The 26,720-nt window shown below is 43.3% G+C and overlaps 1 protein-coding gene and 1 non-coding gene across 8 annotated transcripts in view; one reads left to right on the forward strand and one right to left on the reverse strand.

Annotated features, from left to right (window-relative positions):
• The window catches only part of PROM1 (prominin 1), a 105,550-nt gene that overhangs the window by 51,708 nt on the left and 27,122 nt on the right, over positions 1–26,720 (reverse strand). For 5 of the 7 annotated variants that reach the window (XM_076001104.1, XM_076001103.1, XM_076001109.1 and 2 more), the window contains exons 3-5: positions 16,324–16,379; positions 7,648–7,674; positions 6,874–7,079 (exon numbers count right to left, since the gene is read on the reverse strand). In XM_076001104.1, the coding sequence (XP_075857219.1) occupies positions 6,874–7,079; positions 7,648–7,674; positions 16,324–16,379 (289 nt within the window). The remainder of the gene's footprint in view (positions 1–6,873; positions 7,080–7,647; positions 7,675–16,323; positions 16,380–26,720) is intronic. The other 2 variants (XM_076001106.1, XM_076001105.1) reach the window with 1 other exon arrangement.
• On the forward strand, positions 13,614–13,720 carry LOC142870295 (U6 spliceosomal RNA). Its single transcript, XR_012918725.1, has one exon. It is a non-coding gene; the product is annotated as a U6 spliceosomal RNA (small nuclear RNA).

The raw sequence follows: 26,720 nt of genomic DNA on the forward strand, positions 1-26,720 counted from the left end.
AACATACAGCACAACACTATTTTACATATAGAAGCCCGTAACAAAACTCAGTTTGTAACCATCCAATGGGAAGTTGTGGATATGTTTTTAGAACAAAGTTTTGCAAATAATAGGCAAACTTTAGAAAAAATAGTCAGATGTATAAAATCAATGCATTGCCTCTTTGGCAAAAGCAATGTGTTGGGGCTTTCTGTGTGCATATATCTGTAGATATGGTAACTAAGCATCCTGTTTTTTGCACTGAAAATCGTGTGTCTCCAGTAAACTTCTCTATCCTGGGTAAATGGGGACAATCATTCAGTCATTGACACCTCCTGCCATATTGATACATTTCAAGGAGCGTTGGTTCATTGCTGGTCTCAAAACATATTTGCCCTTGGCAGTATTACATAGGTCCATTGGGTTTCCCAAAATAATCCAAAAAAGTCTGTATAACACAACCTTGAGCAGTATTTCTATGGTTGCTATATTGCGGTAGAATGAGTACTACAAGAGGAACATGAGATTAAGGTTCTAGTCTCTCTATTGCCACCAACCCAATATGCAAGCTAGAGAAAGTCACTTTCCTTCTGTCAGCTTCAGTTGGCACCTCAGAACTGAAAACATCAGTTTGGATCTTTAGATACAATTAAATGAATCAGATCCAATCTAACTTAGATTAGTGCTTCTCAAGCTATAAAGGAGAAGGGTACTGGATGTCCACAAATTCTCTAAGATTTTTAAGTTTGCATTAATTCTGATGTAATCTTAAAAAATAAATGGTAATGATATTCTGTGCCATTTGGAATGACTACCTTATAAGGTGTCCTAAATTTGCATTGGCAGATGTTACACCACGGCAATAAGTTATTGAATGACGCACTCATGCCAAATAAAGTCAAATGGCCCCAGATAATGATGTTCGAGTTGTGCGAAGAGGAAACACACACGTATATGAGTGTGTATGCGTGTGTGTACACATTGATTAATGAATCACATCAATGCACCTGGAACTTTACGTACTGTGCCAAGTTCAAAACATATTCTATACCATGACCAGTCAGGATCACCACCTGAACATACCTGACATTCACACTAGGGGTCCTTGCTCTCTTTCCTTGGCATGTCACTCATCATGCTTCAGATCCATTTTGCCGTGTAAGAAGTCCAGGTGAACTGGGAAGCAACAGCAAGTCCAAGTCCACTTCCACTGACCCCTTTGCCATGTCCAGAAGGGAGAAGCACCTCCTTGCCTTGAACTTCCAGAAGGCTCTCCCTCCAATCGTTATGGGGTATTTCTCACTTTATGCTCTATCTTGTCTTTATTTCTACCTATGTTTAGTTTTTCTAAAAAGAGGTGGCAACTGCTTCTTTGTCCCCTTTGCATGATGCAGTCTCGTCCACTGTGGGTGCTAGACAAAGATGAGTTTAAGGACTGGGCTTTGGTCTCATTTGGTCTATTTAGAAGATTGGCCATGTGTTTGGAGTGTCTAAGTCAGAAACTGCCTTTGTTCCTCTACTGAATAAATGCCTTTATTCACAAGATCATCAGTCAGTAAGATGAATTGCAATATCACATTCAATTCAACACTGGTGTTCAACACAACACCGAATTTCAGTGCTACACATTTAAAAAGACCCACATTTCTGCTAATCAACAATGAATCCAATTAAAATAAAAGAACTGATACTTAAAAAAAACTAAGCTAGGTGCAGTAGCATGCACTTGTAGTCCCAGCTACTTAGGAGTCTGAGGTGGGAGGATTGCTTAAGCCCAGGAGTTCAAATCCAGCCTGGGCAACAGAGTGAGACAGTATCTCAAAAAAAAAAGAAGGGAAAAAAAATACTAAACAGAACTATGGAATAGAATTTAGTGACTTTCAAAGCTGAGTTTCTGACCCATGCACAGTGTAAATTTTATATTCAAATTGAAGATAACAAGTCCAAATAACCACAGGGCAGGCAGAAAGCACAAAGGGAAAAGGATGTCGTGGGGCGAAGTCAAAGCTGCAGGTCTCAAAAGGGCCACCACGATGGCAGGCCAATATTGCCAGAATTTCCCATTATCCGCAATACTCTGGAAATCTGGATTCTTATGTGAAATCTCCTAATTTTTAAATATTAACAACTAATACAAAAAAAAAGGTTTAAATATTATGCAGACCCATTGATGGTCTCCATTTGCAATCTCTAATAGAAACCTTCTATTAAAACACAAATAGAAAATAAAGAAGTTAGGCTTTTTCTTATTGATTTAGATACTATTAATTCATATGATTTTCTAAGCAAAAGAATCCTATGTTATTTTTTAACAGCCACCAGTCAACTATTAGGATATGAGGATACCGAGAAAAATTTACCTAACACAAAAAGGGAATAAAATTTCAGTGAATACCAGCTTTCTGGTATTTGACATAAATGCCTTTAAATATCAAAGACATGTGTTTTTATGCAGTACAATAAAATCTCTTGAAATTTTTAGCAGAAGATAGGAATTTTTATTTTTATGGCATGTTAGCCTTGTATCTTCTATATTTTATGACAAAAAACGAATTTCCTCACATATAGACTTATAAGTCCTTAAAGTTTTTATAGAGTAAGACTAAAAAACTTTAAAACTTGTAGCCATTTTTTCTACCAATTTCTACTGACAATGAAATTGACAATGAATGTCAAATAGGTGTTTTAAGTGTGTAATTGATCTTTATTTTTTTAAAGGTAATTTTTAAATTTCAATTTTAAATAACTAGACCTCATTCACATTAAGAAAGCCTCATGATTTTCAAACATGCTATCTATATATATATATCTAGCTCAATTTTCTTTCTGCAACCTGTGGCCTCCACATCAGGAATTGGCAATCACTTTGTAATAAAAAATGAACTTTGAAAATGCCACCTTCCTGAAAATGAGAGATTCAATTCACCACGGGGATTATTAGCAAAACTGACTTAGCATACTTAGAAACTTAGAAATACACAGAAGTCAAGATATGGTTGTTCTTCTTTTTTTCCATAACTTTTTTGAAACTCTGAAAAAGGTAGTGATGATAAGAGAAAAGAAAGGAAGGACAGGAGACTTGGCTTTTTCTGGAGTAAGACACATCTGCTTAATCAGTTTCCAGCCGAAGGTGGAAATTCAATCTTCTGCTGACGGTCAGACAGACTACATAAACATATGTCAGGGTCTCCGGAATGTCTCTCTGACATTCCACAGCTGCCTTCAGGAAAAGCTCAGAGAAAAAACAAGACCACACATATTCCACACATGCTACAGAATATTTCTTCGTAACACCTATGCCTTCTCCCCTCGACACACATACTCAAAAAAAAGCTTTAAATTTTTTTAAACAAAGAAGGATGGATGAAAAAATTAAAGTACTCAAGGCTAATTTTAAAACCAACTCCAATGAAAGATTGTAACATTGAGAGTCACGAAGTAGAATTGAGCTCAGTAAAAGGCAAGCACTCTGGGTTTCTGAAAGAATTGTTTCTACAAGATCACACACAAAGATTATTTCTCATTAGTATTCAATCTCTGCTGAAGTCAATGTAAACTAGGGGCTCTTCATAAACAAGAGGGAAATCCACTAGCACCTCCTTCCTTTCTCTTTCTGCCTTCTAATTTTGTTGACATTCCCTCCCCTCTTACTTTTACCTAATCTTCTGATTTTGTTGACATACTTTCTTCTCCTTTTTTGTCTAATCATAATAGAGAAAGCTTCACTTTCCCCAGATCTTTAATCTTCCTGGCTAGCTTTGATTACTGGCAAACAACATCATGATGTTCAAGATACTTGCAAACCAATAAGGGTTTCAAAAGGAAGACATCAAAATAGCTATAGAAAATCAAAAAGTTCAAGGCAAAGAAGTTTAAACTTCTTGTCTGAATTTAAGGTAAGCAAAACAAACAAAAAAAAATGAAAAACTCATACTATTCTCATTTAGACCTATTTAGAATTGATATATAACTTCAATGTACTATGTGAAATCAAGCTAGTTTTAAATTTGTTACTTAACCTCAAACAGTTGATCAACTTTGGCTTAATTATATTGAAATCTAAAATGACGATTTTCAAATGAATGTTTTACTTGGGTAGAAGAAAACTTTTCAGTGAATGTGTAGGAGGCTATAGTATCACAGCATGTATTTTTAAAAAAGATTTTTCTAAACTAAAATATACTTAGAAGAAAAAATTTAACCAAATTGGTTTAGTGAGTCTAAACTCTCAACAATAAAAAAGCATTCATTTTATATGTAAATGGAAGCCAAGTTTATTTTTAACTTTGTAAGTTTATTGTTTATATATTTGGGGATTTTAAACATAATGTAGGCTGGGCATGGTGGCTTACGCCTGCAATCCCAGCACTTTGGGAGGCCAAGGCAGGAGAATCGCTTGAGCTCAGGAGTTCAAGACCAACCTAAGCAAGAACAAGATCCCGTCTCTACAAAAAAAGAATAGAAAAATTAGCCAGGCGTGGTAGTACACACTAGTAGTCCCAGCTACTGAGGCAGCAGGATTGCTTGAGCCCAGGTGTTTGAGGTTGCAGCGAGCTATGATGATGCCACTGCACTCTAGCCCAGGCGACAGAGCAAAACTGTCTCAAAACAAAACAAAACAAAAAACCCTCATCATGTAAATGATTCAGTTCACAGTGAACTATGACATACATAACACATAATTATATGTGTTGCAAATAAAAATTCAATTTTAAAAATAGAAATCCAATACAGAATATATGCTTCATTAAAAAAGTGAAAATGTGTTATTTTGTATGTGAACATTTATTTAGGTAATGAAGGATTTTCCTGAAATTACAATATGTATATATTTACATCAAAGTGAAAGCTACTAACTTGTTAGGTAAGTAATCACTCTAACAAGAAGCCCTAAGGGCAACATTTGCAGATGGCACTTTCCCATCAAAGTCTCGTCTGTAATGTCCAGGGTGTATGGAAGGGGAGACACAGGCTGTCCACGTCTCTGGATGAATGAAGCACTAAAGTGTCAGGCTTACAGGAAATGCACAGGGATCCAAGATCGCAGCTGGGTCTGGCAGGTCTTTGGGCTGTAACTAACATTCTTCTGGTAGCTGGGGAGGAGGTGACCACGCCTACAGCTGCAGGGGGGTGTGCGTGTCTGAGAGTGTACCAGACACAAAGCAGAGAGACAGGAACATGTGGAATCACCACTGACCTGGTCCTAAGCTGCCTATCCATAATCTAAGGTGAAGATTCAAACTATTCTTAGAGACATAAAGAGAGAGATAGACACAGAGACAGAAAAAGAGAGACAGAGAGATGCCTGCTACACCCAATCTCACAGAGAAAACACTAGGAACTCCCTCATCAACCCACAGCCCATGAAGGCTAACACGTTCACTTGGATCCTGTTTGCACACATGTATTTTTAAGGTTTATTATCCCACCAGCTTCAGTAAAAGTGTGTCATTGCTTAAATAATCACTGCACTGGAAGAAGTGACAATGCACTGGCTTTTGTCTGTTGTGGGGATTTTGTTGCTATTCAAGTTTAAGTTTTAGTTTAATTAACTCAATAAATAATACCCGAGCCTAGTACATAATTCAAAAGAGACAAAAAGCCTACCTACAGGAAGAAGGGAGTTCCCTCCCTTCCTCTCTCCGACCCTCTATTTCCTTTCCAGAGGCAACTGCTGTTGCTGGTTTCTTGTCAACTCTTTCACATCTGCTCTATGCAAATACGACCAAGTGCTTGTGCGACCTTCCCAATCTGTTTTCATCATAGTTGCTGTGTTCTGCACATGGTGTGCAATCTGCTTTTCTCACTTCAACTTTCTTGGCAACTGTTTTGTATCAACACGCCGAGAGCTCCCCAATCCTTTTCGATGCATGCCAATGAATGGCCAGCCCAGACCACGTACCTTACCAGACCCCTGCTGCTGGCCACCCTTAGTCTATTCTCCTTAGGTTTGCAGCTGGAACCTCTATTTGTAGGCCTTGCTGTTTTCTGCTTAAAGGCCCGAATATTACTTACTTGATAAAACTTGAAAAATCTTATGGCTATGGAGCAAATGTGGTATTTGGAGAAATGGCAAGGAGCATGGTGACTGCCAGCATTTGTTGTCCCTGTATCTCCATGAGGCCCAGCATTATTCATGTAGGAGGAACTTTACTTTTGTCACCGTATGAAACACTGGTTGAATGAATGAGGAATATAATAACCAAATATCACAACAAGGGGACGGGTATCATGATGCACATTCCTCTGCTGAGGAATGAGATTTTGACTCAACAAAACACCATCATCTTAAAAGGAATGTATTTCTGATTTGTCAGTCAACTGGAAAACTTTTTGCAGTAATAGAAGCTGCAGCAGAAACATCCTAAATCATCAAGTGTGTTTCAGACATCAAGAGAGGGTAGTGGATTAACAGCAAATTCAAGAAAATGGGGCTTATTATTAGAAAGTTAATTGCATTCTACAATATTGTCAAGTTTCCAAATTCAGGGACTGCATCCATCCCTCAAGATTCCTTTGGGCTCAACTAGCAAATCACTAAGTAAAACAGGCTCTGGCTTCCTGCACGCTGTCTTGTCTCCAAACAGCCATCTAGGAGATGCATGGTTTCCGCAGTCCAGGATATGTCAGGATACCATCAAGAGGGAAAAATACCAAACGGCTGGCTCATCACTTAACTTAGGGAGGCTTCGTTACAAAGTTCATGTCTGGTGAGAATGACATCTTTTTGAATCACCCTAGACAACAAGCACTTTTGTTCCTCCTTTTCTGTTCTGTGGCATTTTGTTGCTGTTGTTCTGCTTTGCGTTAAACTCGTAGGTTTAACAGTTAAAAACATGAGACATTCCCCATCACCCTAAAACACAATTCTCTATTGCCCAGGATTCTACTTGCCTTATAATTATACAAATCAGCAAGAGGGAGATCGCAAAGCATTTCCTCTGGAAGGGCCCATTTTCTTTCTGTCGCTGGTGCATTTTTCCACCACATTTGTTACAGCAACGACACATACAAAAGAAACACCCCACCAGAGGCATCAGGATGACAAAGAGCAGTCCCAGGAGAGTGTATATAATAACCCCGATCTCATAGTTGAGGATCTGCAATTCAAACACAAGAAACAGCACATACTGTAACACGAAATAATAAGTACAAAGTTTCACAGGGTACATGTTTCATTTTTGAGCCTATTTGCCACCATGAGTTGAATCTTAATGTGTGTGTGTGTGTGTGTGTGTGTGTGTGTGTGTATTCTCCCCACACCCCCATCTTGAAGCTCCTTGAAACAGAGGAAGCAGAAAATTTAGTTATTATACCATGGGACCAAGCGGTTACTATCTTCCTTTCAACCCCCAGTAAGATGTCCAAATGCAGGACCAAGATACATCATTTCAAGAGTTCACTTCTAGGCTGAAGTCTAGCCAATGTCTGGCAGTACTTAAATTGTTTTCTGATACACCAAGATCTTGGAGTGCTTCATAGATTATATTGAAGACCAAGATTTAAATGCACAGAGCTGTGTCGCTTAAAAGATTAAAGATTATGGCAAAAACTAAGATGAAACAAATAATTTAAAAACCACCACAGTGAAGACAACAGTGAAGAATAGAAAGGCTGCTCGCTGGCTTTAGACAAAGAGTAACTTGAAACAGCAGACAAGGACTTTACCTTTAGAGACAAGATTAAATTTTCTGGCTGTAGAGGTCAATGCAGGTGAGGAGTTTGAGTTTGGCAGAGGCAGCATGCATTAAGAAAACAGAAAAAGGCACATGAGTGATCAAACACAACCCAGAACATTAATATCCTATGCAGAGAAAATCAAGAGCTAGAAGGATAGACACAAGAAAGGAATATAAAACTTGAATGTGCTTTAGAGAAACTGTTTTGAGCAAGTTCTAGAATTTACATTTATTTACATTTACATTATATTTGTATTTCATGAAAGTTTCTTTTTGTTTTGGTTTTTGGAGACATAGTATTGCTCTGTTTCCAGGGATAGAGTGCAGTGGTCATTGAAGCTCATTGCAACCTCAAGCTCCTGAGCTTAAGCAATTGTCCAGCCTCGACCTCCCAGAGTGCTAGGATCACAGCCATGAGCCACCACCGAGCCCAGCCATGAAAGGTTCTTCATCAGCATGCTAATCAGTTATGGAGAGGAGAATTAGAGGGGAAGTTACAAATGCTTATTTAACACACTAACCATGTGACCTTCATAAAATAGAGAACCAGCCAAGAACCCCAGAGCCCAAAATATTTTCTGAAGTGTCCTTCCTAAAATGAAAATCGGATGGTGTTATTCCCTTGCTTAATAGCATTCAATGGATTCCCGCCATTTTTAATCCAGACTTCTATGTGTGGTCCTATGTTACCTAATCCTGGCTTCAGGTACTCAGGCTTCTTGACTGCACTTGGCCCCAGAAATCACCATGTGCTCTCTTCCCCTTCCTCACTCTGGCTCTCCCATTCTGCTTCCTTGCCCTCATGAAACTCAAGTGCTGTCTTCTCCTGGAAGTCTGGGTTTGCTGTACATCCCTATTTCCTGCCAGGGAGCCCTATACTTACCCTTTGACCCATGCAAACAAAAATAAAATCCTAAGCCACCCGACTAACTGAACGGAGCTCTCCTCTTGACCAAGGGCACTCTGGAGGAACCTTAAAACTTGAGTCCCCAGCCATAGTGGGATGGAGGTCCAACACACCTCATTATACCCTCTCCCTTGCTGTCAGGCTTTAGTTCCTGAGGGCTAAACAGAAACCAGTCTCACCATCTACTCCTCCCTATTTGTGGTTTAGGCACTATAATTAACCTGAGTTCTTTCCTGATAAAAGACCACCAACCAAGGAGTGGTTTTCACCAGTCTATAGAGCATGTGAAGAGAGGGTTTTCATGTCTTTGCTTCACCTTTTGACATAAGAGGGCCGCCATGTTGTGAACATAGACCTCATAGAAGGGCATAAAGCTCCACTGTGTATGTGCATATTTCTCCTTTCATAAATATTCTTGACTCCTGTAGTTTGTTAAATATGTATATTTGGCCATCCCACCTAGTATAAATTCCTATTCCCATTGTCCCTGCCTTGAAGCATGTGTTGCTGGCTTGCTTCTGGCCAAGGGCTTGGCTTTCCAGCCTGCCAGGATGGCCACCCACAGACTGCAACCCTTTATGAGAAATAAAGGTCTCCTTTCCGAATTATGACCCTTGTTATTTCTTTAGTTGACACACATTTAAAGTAACTGGCTCCCAGGTGACCATCTTCTTCTCCAAGCCATAATCCAGGAGGCAGGAACCATGATTGCCCTGATCACTATTCTCTCCCAGCATGGGTTCTGGGCTGTGACAGTCACTCAATCAAAACCAGATCAGTTGAGGAACTGAAGGTCTGGGGGCTGGTACCTTAGACCAGTGATTCCTGGACATCAGTCCAGAGATTGGGCAGTCAGTGATGAGGACAGACCAACCCACAGTGAAGCAAGAGAAATAAAACAAGTGCAGTGTGTTTTCCATAAAGCTAAATTTGCTCAAATTATAAGAATGGCCTTTTTTGGTGATATATGTATGAAGGGGAACAAAGTTGTTATTGCTACAGTTGATTTTAAATGTCCTTATGTGGCAAAATAAAACTGGGTGGCATTATGTCATTTTCTAGATCAATTTTTTTTTTTTGAGACAGAGTCTCACTCTGTTGCCCAGGCTAGAGTGCTGTGGCATCAGCCTAGCTCACAGCAACCTCAAACTCCTGGGCTCAAGTAATCCTTCTGCCTCAGCCTCCCCAGTAGCTGGGACTACAGGTATGTGCCACTATGCCTGGCTAATTTTTTCTATATACTTTTAGTTGTCCAGCTAATTTCTTTCTATTTTTAGTAGAGATAAGGTTTTGCTCTTGCTGAGGCTGGTCTTGAACTCCTTAACTCAAGCGATCATCCTGCCTCAGCCTCCCAGACTGGCAGGATTATAGGTGTGAGCCACTGTGCCTGGCTTCTAGATCACTTGTTTGAAATTTTCTGGTCCAGCACATTCAAAAGTTTGGAAACTATTGCCTTAGTTGTTAGCTCTTCACAGATCTGAAAGAACCATGTTGGTAATACTGATCACTTTTAAATGAAGCATACAAAATGCTGGGTCTTGGGAGGCAGTTCAGATATACCTGCCCCTGGGGTCACATGGACATCATGAACAATCCCCATCTGTCTTCCTGGGTGAGGGGCCATGGGTGTGTTACCACCCAGGGCACAGGTACCTGAACTCGCCAATCATAATCTCCTCCAAGTTCATGTAAAAAAACACTGACTTCTGGGCTCTGCCCCTAGAGCAGATTTGGGGAAGGCCAGTAATCTGTCTGGGGTGATGGTTACAGTGAGGCAAGTTTGGGAAACCTGTCCTTGCTTGGCTGCAAAGATGGATTGTTCTGGGCTGTGGCCAGGGCAAAACCACCTATAAACTATAACAATCAGCTGATTCTTTTGTGTTTAATTCCTCCCGGCCACAAGAGTCAGTCTGCTTTGACACGTCTGATGTTTAGTAGGGTAAAAAGAATCACCTCTGTGGAGCTGGGTGCATTTTCACCGTTTCCCTTTCCACTCCAGTTGTCATACAGGTATGAGTTTATCATCTGTGTGATGCAGAGTTTGAATCCTGGCTCTCCCTCTTAGTATCTGTGATCCTCTCCTCCAGCTGCCCATATGATCACCTGAGGAGCTTTTAAAAAATACTAATAAGCAGCCAACCCTGACCAGCTACATGAGCATCTTAGGGGAAGGGGCCCAGGGCGTTGCTGGCAACGTTACCCTGAGCTTCAGTAACCTTACAGACAGGATGAGAATAAGCAGAGACCGTACCTTACGGGGTCATTGTGAGAACTACAGGAGAAAACAGCAGTAAGTAACATGATTTGTGCGCTACGCTGTGCTAAGCGCTTTCCATGGACTATTTAGTGTATATAAAGTGGGCTGATACACATAAAGTGTTTAGACCAGTGTCTGCCGGAGTAATAGTGCACGCTAGCGTTATTCTCATCCCTGAGCCCCAGCGAGCCTCAGGCAGTGAATCCTGGTCACGTGCTGCCTTGCACAGCACTGGATCTAAATGCCGAGATCGCAAGAATGTACTTTCCTCATGCACAAAGGAGAGCGTGCGTTCTTCCTGGCAGTGTGCCACCTGGCGGGAAACAAGTAGCTAAGTCACTTACTCACCTCTCGCAGACATGCAGGCGGGATCCATACAGCCCAACCCCCCCAGTATGATGACTTGATAATTTACTACGTGCCAAATCGATGTCCAGTGACTGTCAGTGCTAGTGAGGTCGTTAACAGCAGCAGGATGAGCCCCACGCCCTGCACCTGCCCTCAGAGGAAGTAAGTGTCAGATAAGGGATAGGACGTAACTGAGGAATGAAATGAATGGGGAAGAGGCAAACCAGCTAAATCCAGACAGGAGTCAAGCGGAAACTAATCCAGGAAGCTGTGACAAGGAAACTGAGGTTCCTACTGACAGTGATGTGCAGAAATGACAAAGACGCAGGCCGTGGGGGCTGTGGGAGAACTGTCTTCTTGAAAAGGTGTCTACAGGTGTGGGTGGCACTTATGGGATATCGGTGGGAAGGGATTATTATAAATTATCTACCCAAATTGCCCCAAGCCAGGCATTCTGTGACAGTAGGACTTGTGTCTTTTATTTAATAGAGCAGCCAGCACTGGACTAGGGCCAGGCTGCAAGGCTTCTCTGCAGAATCCCCAGGTGAGCATGTGAGGGAGGTGACGCTGTCCTGTTTCTCCTCACGTACAGTCAGCCAGGACGTGGAGAATCTAGGAAGCGGCTCATCCACATGCTATGGTCCCCAAGAGAATGTAGCCAGGCACTTTGCAATACAAGCTGTGCATGGCATGACCTGTTTTTATATCTTGGCACGTGGTGGGCACGCAATAAAGTAGATGGATAAAAGAGTGGCCCATGGCACCTCCACCTTAACACTTCCAGTGAAGACACGCTATTCCTGTGAAGACTAAATGAGTTAACATTTGTAAATCACGTGGAAGGATGCCTGGAACATAGCATGTGCTATACAAATGCTACAGCTATCATCCCTGTTTTAGGAATCTAGGGTTAGCGTTGGTTCTCAGAATCCATAGGTTCATCTTCTGGTCCTCATTTTCTTCATGGGTCCCTAATTCCAAGTCTTATTCCCTTGAATTTGTCCTCCCCCAGGGCTCCACATCCGGACCGTGGAATCTATCACAGGTCCTCTGACGTCAAAGGCTTGGGATAGGCATGCTCGAATGGCCCAATCTGCATTCAGTCCCAGTACTCCTTTTATAGCAAAGTGGTGATTCGGTCACATGGGACTAGAGGTAAGTTGGGATGGGACCATTTCTGCACGGGGATAATTACCCACTATAATATCTTGCAGCTTAATATGTAAAATGTACAGCTGTGAGGCTGTTACACTTTTGCACACAGCTGGACATACTTGGATGAGAGCTGTTTCTTCACGTTGGTCGTGTTGGGACCATAGCATGGTGACCTAGAATTAGCTTGATTTTTGTTGGTGGTGTCTTTATCAGTTCAGAGTTAGACTGGTCTGGGTACAAATCCCAGCTCTGCCATTTAGCCACCCCGTGACCTCAGGCAAGCTCCTTACCCTCTCTGAGTGCAGGATTTTCTTGCATCTACAATGGCAGCAAAACCTCCTCATTGTGAGGGGTAGAAACAATACAAAGCTCCTAACCCAGTGTTTGGCACATGGTGGACAAGAAATGGTGACTCTTGTTATTACAGAGAGGACACAGTTTAAGATCATGCTTCAGGAAGCAATGGAGAAGCTTTGCACGTTGAGAGTTTTCAGATAAGACTAAGTAAGGTTTTATTTCTCATTTAAGGGTCAGCTGCACTGTGGAGTCTTCGCTGATTTCCTGAGTGCAGGGACACTCTCCCCCTCCTTAATGTTCGCAGCCCTCGGTCAGAGCTGCCCGTGTCCATCCTGTGTTCCAGTTACCGCGTAGTCTGCTCAGGCTGCCACAGCAAAGTACGACAGACTGGGTGGCTTCAACAGACATTTATTTTCTCACAGTTCTAGAGGCTGAAAAATTCCAGGTCAAGGTGTCATCGGGGCTTCTGTGGCTTGTCCGTGGCTTACGGATGGCCACCTTCCTGCTGTGTCTTCCCGTCGTCTTCCCTGGGTGACTGTGTCCTCATTTCCCATTCTTATAAGGACTCTGGTCCTATAATGAGCTCATTTTAGCTTAAATCACCTCTTCGAAGATTCTATGTCCAAACACAGTCACATTCAGAGGTTCTGGGGGTAGGAGCTCGGCATATAAATCGTGGAGATCCCGTTAACATCCATGCGCACGTCTTATCACTTGGCCTCTCTTCCACCGAGTTCTCGGGGAAAGGCTGTGCTTCGCATCTTTGCACCCCTGTGTTGCATTGCACCTACTACACACTCCACGAATACGGGGTTAAATGAACATATTATGCAAAAGAGAAAGTGTCAAAACAACGTCAGGGAGAAGAAGGGGCCCAAGGACCTTAAAGCACTGCTTCTAATTTGCAGCTAAAGTGCAGAAAGGAGGCAGATCCGTGAAAAAGTCTTCTCTCCCTCCCAGAGTCAGGGCCACCCTCGGGAACAAAAAGGTTGTGCTCCCTTCGGCCGCACATATACTAAAATTGCAACGACAGAGACAAGATCAGCGTGGCCCCTGCGCAAAGATGACACGAAAATCCGTGAAGCGATCTATATTTTTAATAAATAAATAAAAGCAAGGAAAAGGAACAAAGGGTCCGCACTCCTAAATGCTTCTGCAGCCCCGAGGCAAGCAGTTCACTGGAAGGAACCCCAGTGACAAGGGCGCGAGCTCGGCTGTCCCAGCTCCCTGGCCACAAGAGGGCTCACCAGAAGACGGAACCCAGAGCTTGTGCGACGGGAGCTGGACCGTCCCCGAGGGACTGCAGGCAGGGGGCGCTGGCCAGCATGAAATGTTGTTGGTGCCCTCCTGTGTCCCCAGGGCCTCAGCCTTCTCAGTGTGATCCTCGTACTTCTAACTACTGGCATCTTCCGCTCTGTGCTTGCAGGCTTATTCCAGATCCATGGACGGTCAGAAGTACTGGGGACTTTGCACTGTCCCCACACCCCAAGCAGCCCTCTGCCAGGGCCTCTGCGGTCTTGCTGTATAGACTGCTCTGCGCTCTCACCCTTCCCAGGGGATGCTGGTGCTTTGCCTGGTTCCTGCAGCTCCTCCACAGCAGGAAGCTCTGTCGCCCCCTGAGCAGGTGGCGTTAAGGCAGGCACCCCCTTTATAATAATAGGCTGCCTTCCCCACTTCCCAGCCAGCGTTTCCTGCACCTCCCAAATACAAGACTCGCCCTGGAGTCCCTGGCTCAGGGTCTGCTTGAGAGAGAATTGGACTTAACACACCAGCGTTTACCAAGACTAAATCCAGTTTGAAAGCTCCCCTGGGAAAGTGCTCTGACTTCCCTGGTGTCTTTGCTTAACTAAACCCCTCTTCCTTGGATAACTGTAGAAAGCGTGGTCCAATGGCATATCTAGGATCAGATTTATTCAGTTCACTCACGTGGGTTCTATTTTGCAACTTCTTTCCACGTCACCCTCACCCCCGTGCTTTTTACCCATTTGCAAAATCAAGGAGAGGAAATCAGGAGCCAGGTTTATAAACTAAGGTTACAGGAGTTCCTAAGCCAAGTACAAAGGAGTTGCCCAACTAAGACCCTGCTGGGGACAAGCTCCTCCAGCTCAGAGCCACCTTGGGGTCTCAGGACCTTGTCCTCCTCCAGGGCCTGGATTTGACTGAAGCACTGGCCCCTGCTCCACCCATTCCTTGGCAGAACTCATTGGCATTCAGGCCCGGCTGCTAAAGGCATGCTAATTTGGAATGTGTTAATAAGTATAAGAGCAACTGTCATTTTATTCTGCCAGGGATGCAGGCCCGACAGGCAGTCATGTTTGAGAAATACAAATGAAACCAGTGGCACTGAAGAATGAAAATGCTGTCCACAGTCCTAGGAACAGCTGTGAGCACCAGGGAACATCTTCCATGTAGTCTTCCCTGGTGCTGGATGTAAACGGCTGTTAGCTAAGCCCTTCCTCTTGAGTATCATTTCATTGCAAATGAAGAATTTGATGGCCATTTGCAACTACAGTCTCTTAGGGGACCACTCACTGGGAGAGAGTTAACTGCCTTCCCCTCCACTGGGAACACGAGCATTCAGATTTGTTGTGCTGGCCAGTAAAAATGCCCACCTGGACATCTTCTTATGGTTATCTTGGGAACCACCTTCACACCAGGGAAGGAAAGAGCATAGTGCCTTACCCTGCAGGACTGAGAACCTGACAGATTTAAATCATGTTTATTATCTGACATTCAGTGCAATAAACTTTTGTCTGTTTGTTTCATGGGCAACCTACACTCATAATAAACCAAAATCAAAAGAACCTTCTTCTGTTCAGGTAGTCAGTCACAGAAGCAAACGGGTGAGTGAAGTGGCAGCACCTTGGGTTTTTAGCAGAGAAATGCAAGATGCCTTGATATTTTATGAAAATACTGTCCACTCACCTTAGAGAGGCATTCAAGGCCTTCTCATGATCCGGCCTCAACTCACCTTCCTTCCTTTCCCTCCGACCAGGGGCTTGATGGTTTCTGCAGCCTAGAAGATGAGCACAGCACCTCCCCGCCTGGTCCAGCCCTCCTAGCATCCTTGTCACAGTGAGCCCCAGAGTTGCCTCCTCTCGGGAGGGCTTCTGGTCAGAACTCACTATTTTTATTTACATTCCTCTGCATGTTACTTACAGATCTACTTATTTCCTTCTTTTCCTTCCTTGACTCATTAGGTACTGTCCTTGCCACCTGGTTCCTAGCCCTGGAGACCCAGGGCTAGCTCCCTCATTCTCGCCTCCCTCCCAATTCTGGCCAAGGACGCACATGGAGCAGGTGCTCGACAAGCCTTGTTCAAATGGGAAGCTACTTGCTAACAAACTATCTATTTAAAAAGAGTACTGTTTCTAGGGAATTGCAAATAGTTCTACTTGGTTAGGGGGTTCTCTCCCATCTGCTAAAAAAAAGGTAGCATAACGTTTCCTTTTTAAGGAACTTCAGTTTTTCAATAACATACAGCTTGAAAGGTTTTCTTCAAATGCTCCTTTTGAAGTTTCTGCTGTATTTCAAGAGGGATCCATAAGGTGGCTCAATATTCCATAAAAGCTCTTGTCAAAAAAAGGTTACTAAAATTACAGAGTAAATAACCAGTTGTTTAAAGATTTACTTTTGAGTCATCAAAATTTTTTCTCATACTTTGTGTTTTTAACAACAAATACATCAATAAAAAAAATTACCTTGTCAAAATTAATTGAGGACTCAAACATCTTCTTTACGACTTTTCTGACAATCTCTGGAAGAAAAAAAAAAAGCCAAAATATAGCAAAATCATTTTTCCAGTAAATATATAAAATGTATATTTATTTAAAAAGAGGTCTACAGGTGCTTACAAATTATTATACCTATATGTTTAATATTATTCTTATACTTTTGTTCCTATTTCTTAATGTAGGTAAATAATTAAATTAATGAGCAGCTTCTAGCCAGAAAGAACAGATGAACATATTTATTTTTTTAAGACAGAGTCTCACTCTGTTCCCCGAGCTAGAGTGCCGTGGCATCAGCCTAGCTCACAGCAACCTCAAATTCCTGGGCTCAAGCGATCCTCCTGCCTCAGCCTCCCGAGTGGCTGGGATCACAGGCGCAAAGCCATGACTGTGTCCATCACACCTGAAGTGTACTTACTAGTGGGCAAAGGAAACCCCACGGTGAAGCCTTTTTCAAAGCAAAGAAATTCAGATTTACACGCAGGAAAACAAAGCAAGCCACTCCCCCACAGGGCTTTCTGCAAAATGACTTCCCTCCTCTGCGGCGCAGGAACTGTTTAAAGATTCTGCTGCAGGAACAGGGCTGTGTGATAGAAAGATCACGCGAGCCACTTCGGCAATACTAACTTTTCTAGTAGCCACATTCTAAAAAGTGCAAAGAAGCAAGTGATCGATTAACTTATTTTAAATTAATTTTAGTAATATATGTTAGACTTATGCTGCTGTATCCAAAATATTATCAGTTTCACATGTAGTCCATATACAATTGGTGGGATATTTTATGGTCCCACATGCTTACTAAGTGATCGAAATCTCACGTGTATCTTACGCTTCACTTCAGTGCATCTCAGTCTGGATCAGCTACAGTCCAAGCGTTGGGTGGCCACAGCGTGCTGGTGGCCTCTGTGCGAGACAGCACAGGTTTGGAGGCTGCGGCTCCCCCGGCCCACGCCCATCCTGGAGCGATTCCACTTCACCCAACGTGGCAAAGACTCTGTCCCTTCCTTTATCCTCCCCACTGCTTGCATACATTGTCACAAGAGAAACACAAGATGAACATCCTTTATGCCCAGAACCACAATATCCCAGGCATGCCTGTAGCACACGTCCAAGCATCTCTGTTTGTAAAGCCCTGGGCTTACCATTCTGCGGCTCACACCCCCCTTTTGGGAACTCCTGGAAACTCAAAACTAGGAAATTCTATCTCAGTTCTAATATGTCCACTGCTGGTGAGAATGTTGAACTGATTGTGGTCCATCTCAAAAATCATGCGGAAGAACCAGGGTCCCACCCCTGGGCTCCCTGGCTCGGTGGTTTACAAGTGTCACATGCATTGTGCTGCACTACAATCCTTTGTCTAAGTGTGCAAGCTTATAAAAGACAGGTGAAAACCACCTCAATGTCAGATCTCCTGCACCCACGGCAGGGCCAGGGCTCCATAACGGCGCGTGGTATTGATCCTGTCTAAACACAGCATCACTCTTCCAAAAGGGCCTGGCTTCTACTCTGGAGAGCAGATGGGCACCCTGAATTCTGCGACTAGTTCCTTGTATTGCCTGGAGAGCAAAGTACCCATCAGAATGCGGGTGATACACAGCACCCACCAGCAACTATGGAAGCTAGAAAACCTCAGTTTACCCAGATGCTTGCCAGAGATGACCATGTCATGACTAATACCAGTTCTGATAGTTTCCAAATGAACAGATTTTACGCTAATTATTTCTTATCCTGTTTACCTTTTTCTTTTCAGCCCTGATAAGGAGTGCATAGCCCTGTGTGGGTTATAAAATCAGGTAAGCCAAGATAGTAGCAGCCTGTGATTGTTGTAAGTGTGCTGTTTACCTAAGCCTGACCCAGTCTTCTGCGTCATTCAATGATAGGCAACCATCTTATCAAGTGCCATGGTATGCCAGGCAATGTGACATGACAGGAAGGGACAAGCTCTCGACCCCATCTTTGAGGAAGCAGTCTTATCCTGCCCTTCAGGTATATGCAGATAACAGTGACCACCTTACGGGGCCTGAGCCGCTGGGGGGAACCATGGAGACAGAGCCCATGAGGCACTTAGCACCGTATGAGACACCTTGAAGAAAAGCCAGTGAGTTCTTCCTGCCCTAAACTCAGGGCACCTTTGCCACACGGCGATTCATTTTCTACTATATTAACATGATGCTCTTTTCTGCAACGTAATCTTTGCCTCTTGAGATATAACAGTGGGAGGGAACGACTTAAGGTAGTTGATGGGAGCTGGGTGCAGTGGCTCACACCTGTAATCCCAGCACTTTGGGAGGCCCAAGGTGGAGAGGATCACTTGAGGCCAGGAGTTCGAGACCAGCCTGGGCAACATAGCGAGATTTTTGTCTCTACAAAACATAAAAAATATATTAGCTAAGCACAGTGGTGTGCACATATAGTCCCAGATCCCTGGGAGGCTGAGGAAGGAGGATGACTAGAGCCCAGGTGCTTGAGGGCTGCAGTGGGCAACACTGAACTCCAGCCTGGGGGACAGAGTAAGAGCCTGTCTAAAAAACAAACAAACAAACAAACAAAAAAAGCTAGTGGAAGAGGAAGTGATTTTCATGGTAAAAGACTGTTTCTCTGTATCCAGTCTTATGGAGTCATGTACCAGACGCCCAAAAAAGGGACTCTGTGGATCTCTTCAGAATAATGGTGACTGTCAACATCTCTCCATTCACCTCCTAGATAGGTCTTTCAACGTCTTCTGGCCTGGAAGTTGCTTTAAATTTCATGAGATGATGTAAATCAAGAAACAGCAAGCAGTAAGGGGCTAATTCCACCCCTTGTGTTAGTGAGACCATCAAGTTAAAAGGTAGTTTGGTTTTTTGTTTGTTTGTTTGTTTGTTTGTTTTCAATCTTAGTCAAAACTCATCTTCACTAAGATATTTCTGTTCCCTAAGTCTCTTCTTTTAATACATATGTAGGTTCTGGCCCAAGCTGGGCCTAATGAAATTCCACCCTTGTAATGCTCTCTTGTAAAGTGGATAGAGAACATAAAAATTCCTTTTGTGTGCAGTTGATTTATCAGACTTGTGCCAAGATTAAGTGCTCTTGGAAAGATTTCGCTGATAGTATCTGTAAGCCGGCCCTGTTGGGCATTTGTGTTTACTTGGAAATGTGATTAATTAGGAGCATAAACAGTGTTAAATGCCTGTGAAGAGACCACAGAGGCCCTCTTTTGCTTTTAGAGCACTGTCTTAAACACACACAGCTTGGGGGCTTGTACATGGGCCCCACGCTGAGAAGGATTTAATCTGCTAACTCCTGCATTGAATGAACACTGATCAAAGCAAAAAAGTTTTGTTTTTGAGACAGAGTCTCACTCTGTCTCCCAGGCTAGAGAGCCATGGCTTCAGTCTAGCTCACAGCAGCCTCAAACTCCTGCACTCAAGCGATCCTCCTGCCTCAGCCTCCCAGAGTGCTAGGATTACAAACGTGAGCCCCCCCTCCCCCGTGCCCAGCCAAGATATTATTTATATTTTCCTACAAGTATTAGTTTATTAACTTTATATATAGAATAAAATGATATTCAAGTTCAATATAGAAATGCAGAAAAACTTGGTCTGTACACATATAATTTTAGTAAATTAAACACTAATTAAAACACAACCATAATTATTTCTTTCCATCACACAAGATTCCTCTGCAGGCACTTACAGATAAATTTAACAGCTTGCCCTTATCTAGACCTAATCCCTGAGGGGATAAGGGGTGGTAGGTAAACCAGTGGAACTCTTGATGCGTCCAGATAAAACACACATCTAGACAGTTCAAACAGAGTTAGCTCCCTGGATGTGCTGGCATCACACAGGGGTGGAAGATCAGGAGGCATTTTGCCCTAAGCAAAGCAGTGTTCAGCCCAGTGCCTGGTATACAAAACACCAACACAGACGTGTTAGCGTCTTTCACCTCCGCCCTGGGATTACACAGTCTCCCAGAATTCAAGTTCTCAGCTGTATCCATGCATTCCTGCTTCTTCCTTGGCCACTGTTTGCCTATTCCCCAGGTCCCTTGTGGTAGGGAGGGGCCAGGGGACCTGAGTTCTGGCCAGTGGAATGTGGACAGACAGGCACACACACCATTTCCAGGCTTTGCTTCTAAGACCTTCTAAGACCTCCCAAAAGACCTTTCCCATTTTCCCTGTTTATCCAACTCCCAGACAAACATGCAGGGTCCAGTGGAGAATTCTGAAGTCCAAGGGGATGGCAGAAACATTAGGTAGAACAAGCCAGAGTCCCCAGACCGCCCCACCCAACTCACTGCCACCTCTACATTGGACTAAGCAGTGAGTGAGAAACATTTTGTACTGAGACAAAATGTTTGTATTGGGCTTGTTTGTTACAGCAAATGGTGTTGCTTACCCTAACTAAAATACCCTCCTCTGTCTGTAGCCCATCCTGCCAGCTTTGACCAAACAAAGAATGAGAAAAAAAAATCTAATTTTTTTCAGAACAGGGTATACACATGCATGACACATGCAGGTGAAGCCTACAGATCAGCACTAATGTGCAATAAGATTTTTAAAAGACATCTTCAATCAAAGATCTAGATTCCTGTATTCATAAAAGAGAATGCACAAAAAGGTATTTGAACTCATAAAAATCACTACAAAATACCATGCAGTATAGCTCCCACTGAACACTTGTCCTGCCTGCTTCTCATCCAATGCCCAGAAAGCTTGGATAATCATCCACGGGCCTGACATATGTCTATGCACCTTGCAAACACTTCTCCACCAGCCGAATTTCCCTCATCTACAAAACACATGTTCATAACCGGCTTAAACCAGTGATTCAAGCAAGCCTATACTGCCAAAATATTTAAGGAAAATGTTCCCACGTAAACAGTGTTATCCTGGGCAAGGGGTATCAGATAGGAGCTAAGGCTAAATTGGCTTAAGATCTTGGTACCATCTCTAAGAGGTACGTGCACAAATGGCAGGCAGATGGGTGCGGGGCGCTAGCTTCCAGGCCCAGGACACTGGCCTGGGATGCAGATTTAACTAAAGACGCAGAGCCAGTTGGTGAAAATATAAACACATATGTGGTTTATGTGTGGCCACCAGCACTTTCTCCAGAGCTCCCCTATGGAAGGGATCTTCAACCATAAGCACAGGTAATTCACTGCAGTTGAGTCGTCTTTTTTCACTGGCCTAGGCTTGCTGGCTTTTGTTTTTATGCTTTAGAACCTCCTGATTCAGATTTCTAAAAGGAAAATCTGTCTTCTCACAACAGGAAGATACCTCATGACTTTAAACAAACTCAGAAATCTCTGGTTATTTGGATAGCTTGACTCAGTTTACCTTTATCAAGGAAAAAGTGTTTAAGGAACCAACTTGTTGCATGAAATCATTTAAATCTGCATTGAATCAGCACAGTAGATGTGCTCAGTTCTGAAAGCTGATAGGTTAATTAAAAAAAAAAAAAGAAGAGAATCATGTCTTAGACATTTTAAGTTAAGGCATACAAATACACATTCAATTGCCCATCATTTGACGCAAAGCCTGTTACCTCATCTCCTAACCCCAAGCTCAAGGTAGATGAGAATGGCCTCATGGTTAAATGTGTTTGCTGTCACGACAAAGCAGCCAACACAATCTGGGCTCACATATTCCCGTGGACGGCAAGGGTGAGACTGAGACCAAAGAAGTGATTTTGGGGGGACCCAAATAAAGCCACTTCCTCGGGTCCTGGAGTTCACCCGATTTCCTGAATGAGTGGATTTCCTTCTGCTGAGCTGAGTCTGTCTGAATTCAGTCCCTCGGTGACAGACATTTAAGGACCATCTCCTGCTGTAACCAGGCTGCAATGCTCAGTTTCTTGGAGCACTTTCATTTAACCCTTGAAATCCTCATGTCAACATTACTAAACTCTTAGGTTTGGCTTTTAATAAAAGGATTGAGGCTTCAGACCTTTAGAAGCCAAGTCGCGTTTATTAGACTTATCAAACATATTCCCTGCCTCCAAGTATACAAGGAAGTGCTCCGGGAAGGGATGAACCCCCTGGCCTTTATTTAAATACAATTCAAACACCCTTGGGTACTTTTTTCCTACGTGACAGCTGTCAGCACATGACTCTGTGCAGTCCCTCTCCTTTAACCTCCTGGCATGCCTTCCCCCTGCAGGACTGACACACATTGGCTTTTGCTAGAATTAACAATGGCACAAACTCGCTCTGAGTAAAGAGCTTGGAAAAAATGCTGTGCAGGGAGCTATTCTTGTGAACACACCTGGGACCAGACTGGCCCGTAAGCTTTCTGCCAGCCATGTGCTCACGCCATTGGTGGCTTATGATTTTATTTTAGGACGTAGCACTTGGAACAGCCCAGCCTGTCACTGGGCAGGTAATGCCCTTCGATCGTTTCCAACTCCTTTAGAGGAAGCGGGCACTCAGGTTGCACAAGCCTAAGGGAGGCTTCCAGGTCTCCTGGAGCTCAGCATCCTTGACAAGTCTGCCTTGCCGACAAGGTCTGGGAACCCCCACAGCGCGCTGGGCTGGCTGCCCTGTGTCGCTGCCCCTGGCGAATGCAGGCAGAGGGGGCAAGGCTCTTTTGGCTCTTTTGGCCAAAAGAGCCAAAGTATTTGTGGAATCCTGTGGCATTTCCTCCCCTGAGACATTCCTGGAAAGTGTAATTCCATTTCCAGCCTTTGTCTCTACTGTTCATCAGAAAAAGTTGGTCTAGAGGATGTTTGAAAGGAATGTGGCTTGAATCACATTTTTGGGTCCATACCAGGTCACATGCTCTCACGGACACTGCTGTGAGAATGGGAATCAGCTTAACCCCACGGTGTTCTTGCACGTGGCAAAAGGCTCAGCTGTTGACAATGGTGTACCGGGTCAGAGGGTAAGATTAGGGAAGTTTGAAGGGAGCCTTTTGTTCCCTTGTATATACTCTGAGCTAGCTTGAATATTTAAAAAATATTGAAAAGTTTTTAAATAAAATAATTTTATTGACATATCCTTCTATCTACTACCCCCCCATAAAAAGACATTGTTAATTCTTAATACAACAAAGATAAAAATTCCAGTCCCTATAAATATAAATCAGATATTATCCTATCTTATGTAGGTTATGTGTCCTAGAGCCACTTTTACAGTATTTCAGCTCATACTGTGTTTCCCCCAAAATAAGACAGGGTCTTATATTTATTTTTCCTCAAGAAGACACCTTAGGGCTTATTTTCAGGGGATGTGTTATTTTTTTCAAGTACAGTACAACAATCTACATGTATTCAAATATAGTTACGTCGTCTTCTTCTGGAACATCATCATAACTCTCCAAACCCTGAATTCCATCCTGAATTTCTTGCAACTCTATTTCCTTTAGAACCATTGGCCCCAATCTCTCATGTCGAGCAATAGAGCTCTCATGGGGTAGACGAGAAGGGCTGCTGGTCTTCTGTCACGATGAAATGAGATGAAATGCATGGGTTGTGCAGATGCGCTGCGTAGTCACGCCCATCACTAGGTCTTATTTTCTGGGTAGGGCTTATATTGCCCAAATGCTTAGAAATCCTGCTAGGGCTTATTTTATGGGTAGGTCTTATTTTCGGGGAAACACGGTAGTATTTGTCATAAAAAACCTACCAACTTCCAATCATAAGCATGTTAAGTAAGAGGGATCTGGTCTCCTTAAATCTTGATATATGTATTGTTAGGGACATAAAAACAAGAGGTAATGGAATCATAGAAACAGAAAAACAAGAAGGAGGAAATGGTTAAAGAAAAACAATAAGAAGGAAATAGTCACGGAAAAATAACCACGGAAAACGGTTATTTCAGTCTTGAAGAATGGGGTAATTAGATCATGGAACAGTGATCATCAATCAGAAAATGTAAAAACACCATGAACGGTGACTTTCCCCATCACACGTGTAGGAGAAAGGAATGTCTGGAACCTAACCTTGAAGTTATGTCCATACCTGAAAAAAAATCCAGACCCCAAAACCCGTGACATATAGTCATAAGTAATTACACCTGACCTTTACATCAACATACACTACTAGCATATAAAAGGAGAAACGTAGAAGACAGTGTCTTCTCCACTCGAGAAGATGGACCCATTTCCCTATAGGAAATGTATTTCACTTTGCACCCTTAAACTTTCCTTACAATAAGTTCTTCACGCATACTTGCTGAGTGTCTGTCATCTCTCTCCATCGTGTGGGTCAAGGCTTGTGATTCCTCCAAGCCAGGAGCCCAAGAACTGGGGAAACACTTCAAAGTCCAGCCGTGGACAGGACTGTGACATATATTATTTATTATTATTATTGTTATTACTTTTGCCATACATCAGTCCAGTCACAATTCTCTGAGAATTCTCCCCTTCCATTCTAGCTTTCCCATAGTGGTTTAGAGGAGAAAGTAAGGGAAGAGAGAAGCGAGCACATCCCGTGCACCATAAATCACCCCCAGCTAACGGCTTCAGCAGGTGGCAGCACAGGGACTGCAGGAAAATTACAATCGGACAGGACTGGCTTCAAGTTCTGGCTCCAGCACTAACTGGTGTGAACATGAGTCAAATTTCAGAGACTCTCTGGGCCTCAATGTCTTCATCTCTAAAATGGAGAGAGAGTAATCACTACCTTGCAAGCTTATCAAAAATACGATGAATGACACACAGAGGCTACCTGCCAGAATCCTGCCAGCAATCCTGGAAAGCAGGTGCTGCTACTGGTATTCCCATTCCCAAATGAAGCAGGTGAGGCGCAGGAAGGGCGATGGAGCAGGAGCTCAATCGGCTAACAGATGGTGGGGCGGGAATTCCGCTCAGGGTCCCTTTCATGCTGATATTTAATGCTCTTTTCCGCTGTGTTCCTCTGTGCGGATTCAGATTCCAGTTCCATCCTTGCCACCTTTGTGCATGAGGAGTGGCTTAGGTCATTTATTAAATTCTCTGCGCTTCAGTTTCTTCATCTACGAAAAGGGAGGCTATGGTTTGAATGTGCCCCCTTCCAAACTTCAGCAGGAAAAGTTTACTGGCTCATGTGATGGTATTAAGAGCTGGGGACCTTATGAGGTGATTGGTCAAGAGGGCTCCTCCCCCATGAATGGGTTTGAGGCCTTCACGGAAGGGGCTTCGCAGCGTTTGGCTGGTTTGCACTTCCGCCTTCGCCCTGCGAGGACTCACCCCTCATTGCACCCCAAACCTGCCAGCACCTTGATCTTGGACTCCCAGTCTCCAGCACCATGAGGAATTTCTGTTCTTTATAAATTATCCAGTCTCAGATGTTTAGTTATAATAGCAAAAAACAGACTAAGATAAGGGGCAATAATAGCTACCTTACAGGATTATTCTAAGTAATGTAAATAACAGGTGTAAAGCACAAGTACCCGATGTGAAACAAATGCCCCAGAGGTGGTAGCGGTGGTTGTAGCAGCTGTAATAGTTAGGTTATGAACAAACAGTTCTCTGGGCTTTTCAAAACAATATAAATATTGGCAAAACGTCTGTTTGTAGCAGGTAAGAGGATAAGACCGGGAGATAAGAGATTTTAGTTTTTGTTCCGGTTCTCTATTAACCGGCCCCATTATATTGGGCAAGTCACTTACCCTCTTTGGACCTAAGTTTCCTCATATATACAACATGACATGGTCAGACTGTATTCCCCCAAATGCTGAATACACACGGATATGTCCCAGACCCTGTACTGGGTGCTAAGGATACAGAGATGACAAGATGCAATCTATGTCGTTAATAGGCTCGCAGTCTACTGGGAAGACAGATGAGTAAATAAAATGAAGGAGGTGTGCTGTGTGGGGAGATGCAGGCAGACAGGTCCAATGTCACAGGCCTAGTTGGGGAGTTCTGGAGAGTAAGGAAAGGCTTACTAGAGCAGATGATATTTGAGCTGTGTCTCTAAAAAGCAGTAGAAATATCCAACTATCAAATGAAGGGAAGGAACTCCAGAGAGAGAAGACAGCATGTGCAAAGTTATAGAGGCATGAGATAACATGACAGGTTTAAGGAACTGCAAATAATTGGCACTGCTTAAATTAAAAGTACAAGGTGGGAGGTGAGGAAAGACAGCCAATTGCATAGTGCTTAAGAGCAGAGAATTCCAGCCCTGCCACTTAGTGGCTGTGTGGACGTGGGCAGGTGGCCTAACTATTCACTCTGTGCCTGGGTTTCCTCGTCTATACATGTTAAGCTATTATTATCAATAACATCCTATTGAGTACTGGGGGCCATTAACTAATAATTAGCTCCGAGGTCCCTAACAGCTCTAAATATCCAACATTGTGTGAAATAAAGAAGGTACCCACCGTGCGCCGAGCCCTCGCTGAGCACAGAAAGAGCCGGTTTTATGTCATAAGGTGCTGAGTGTGGGGCTTCGGCCGCAGGCCAA

This window comes from Microcebus murinus, chromosome 3, assembly GCF_040939455.1.
Source record: "Microcebus murinus isolate Inina chromosome 3, M.murinus_Inina_mat1.0, whole genome shotgun sequence".
NCBI classification, from domain to species: Eukaryota; Metazoa; Chordata; class Mammalia; order Primates; family Cheirogaleidae; genus Microcebus; species Microcebus murinus.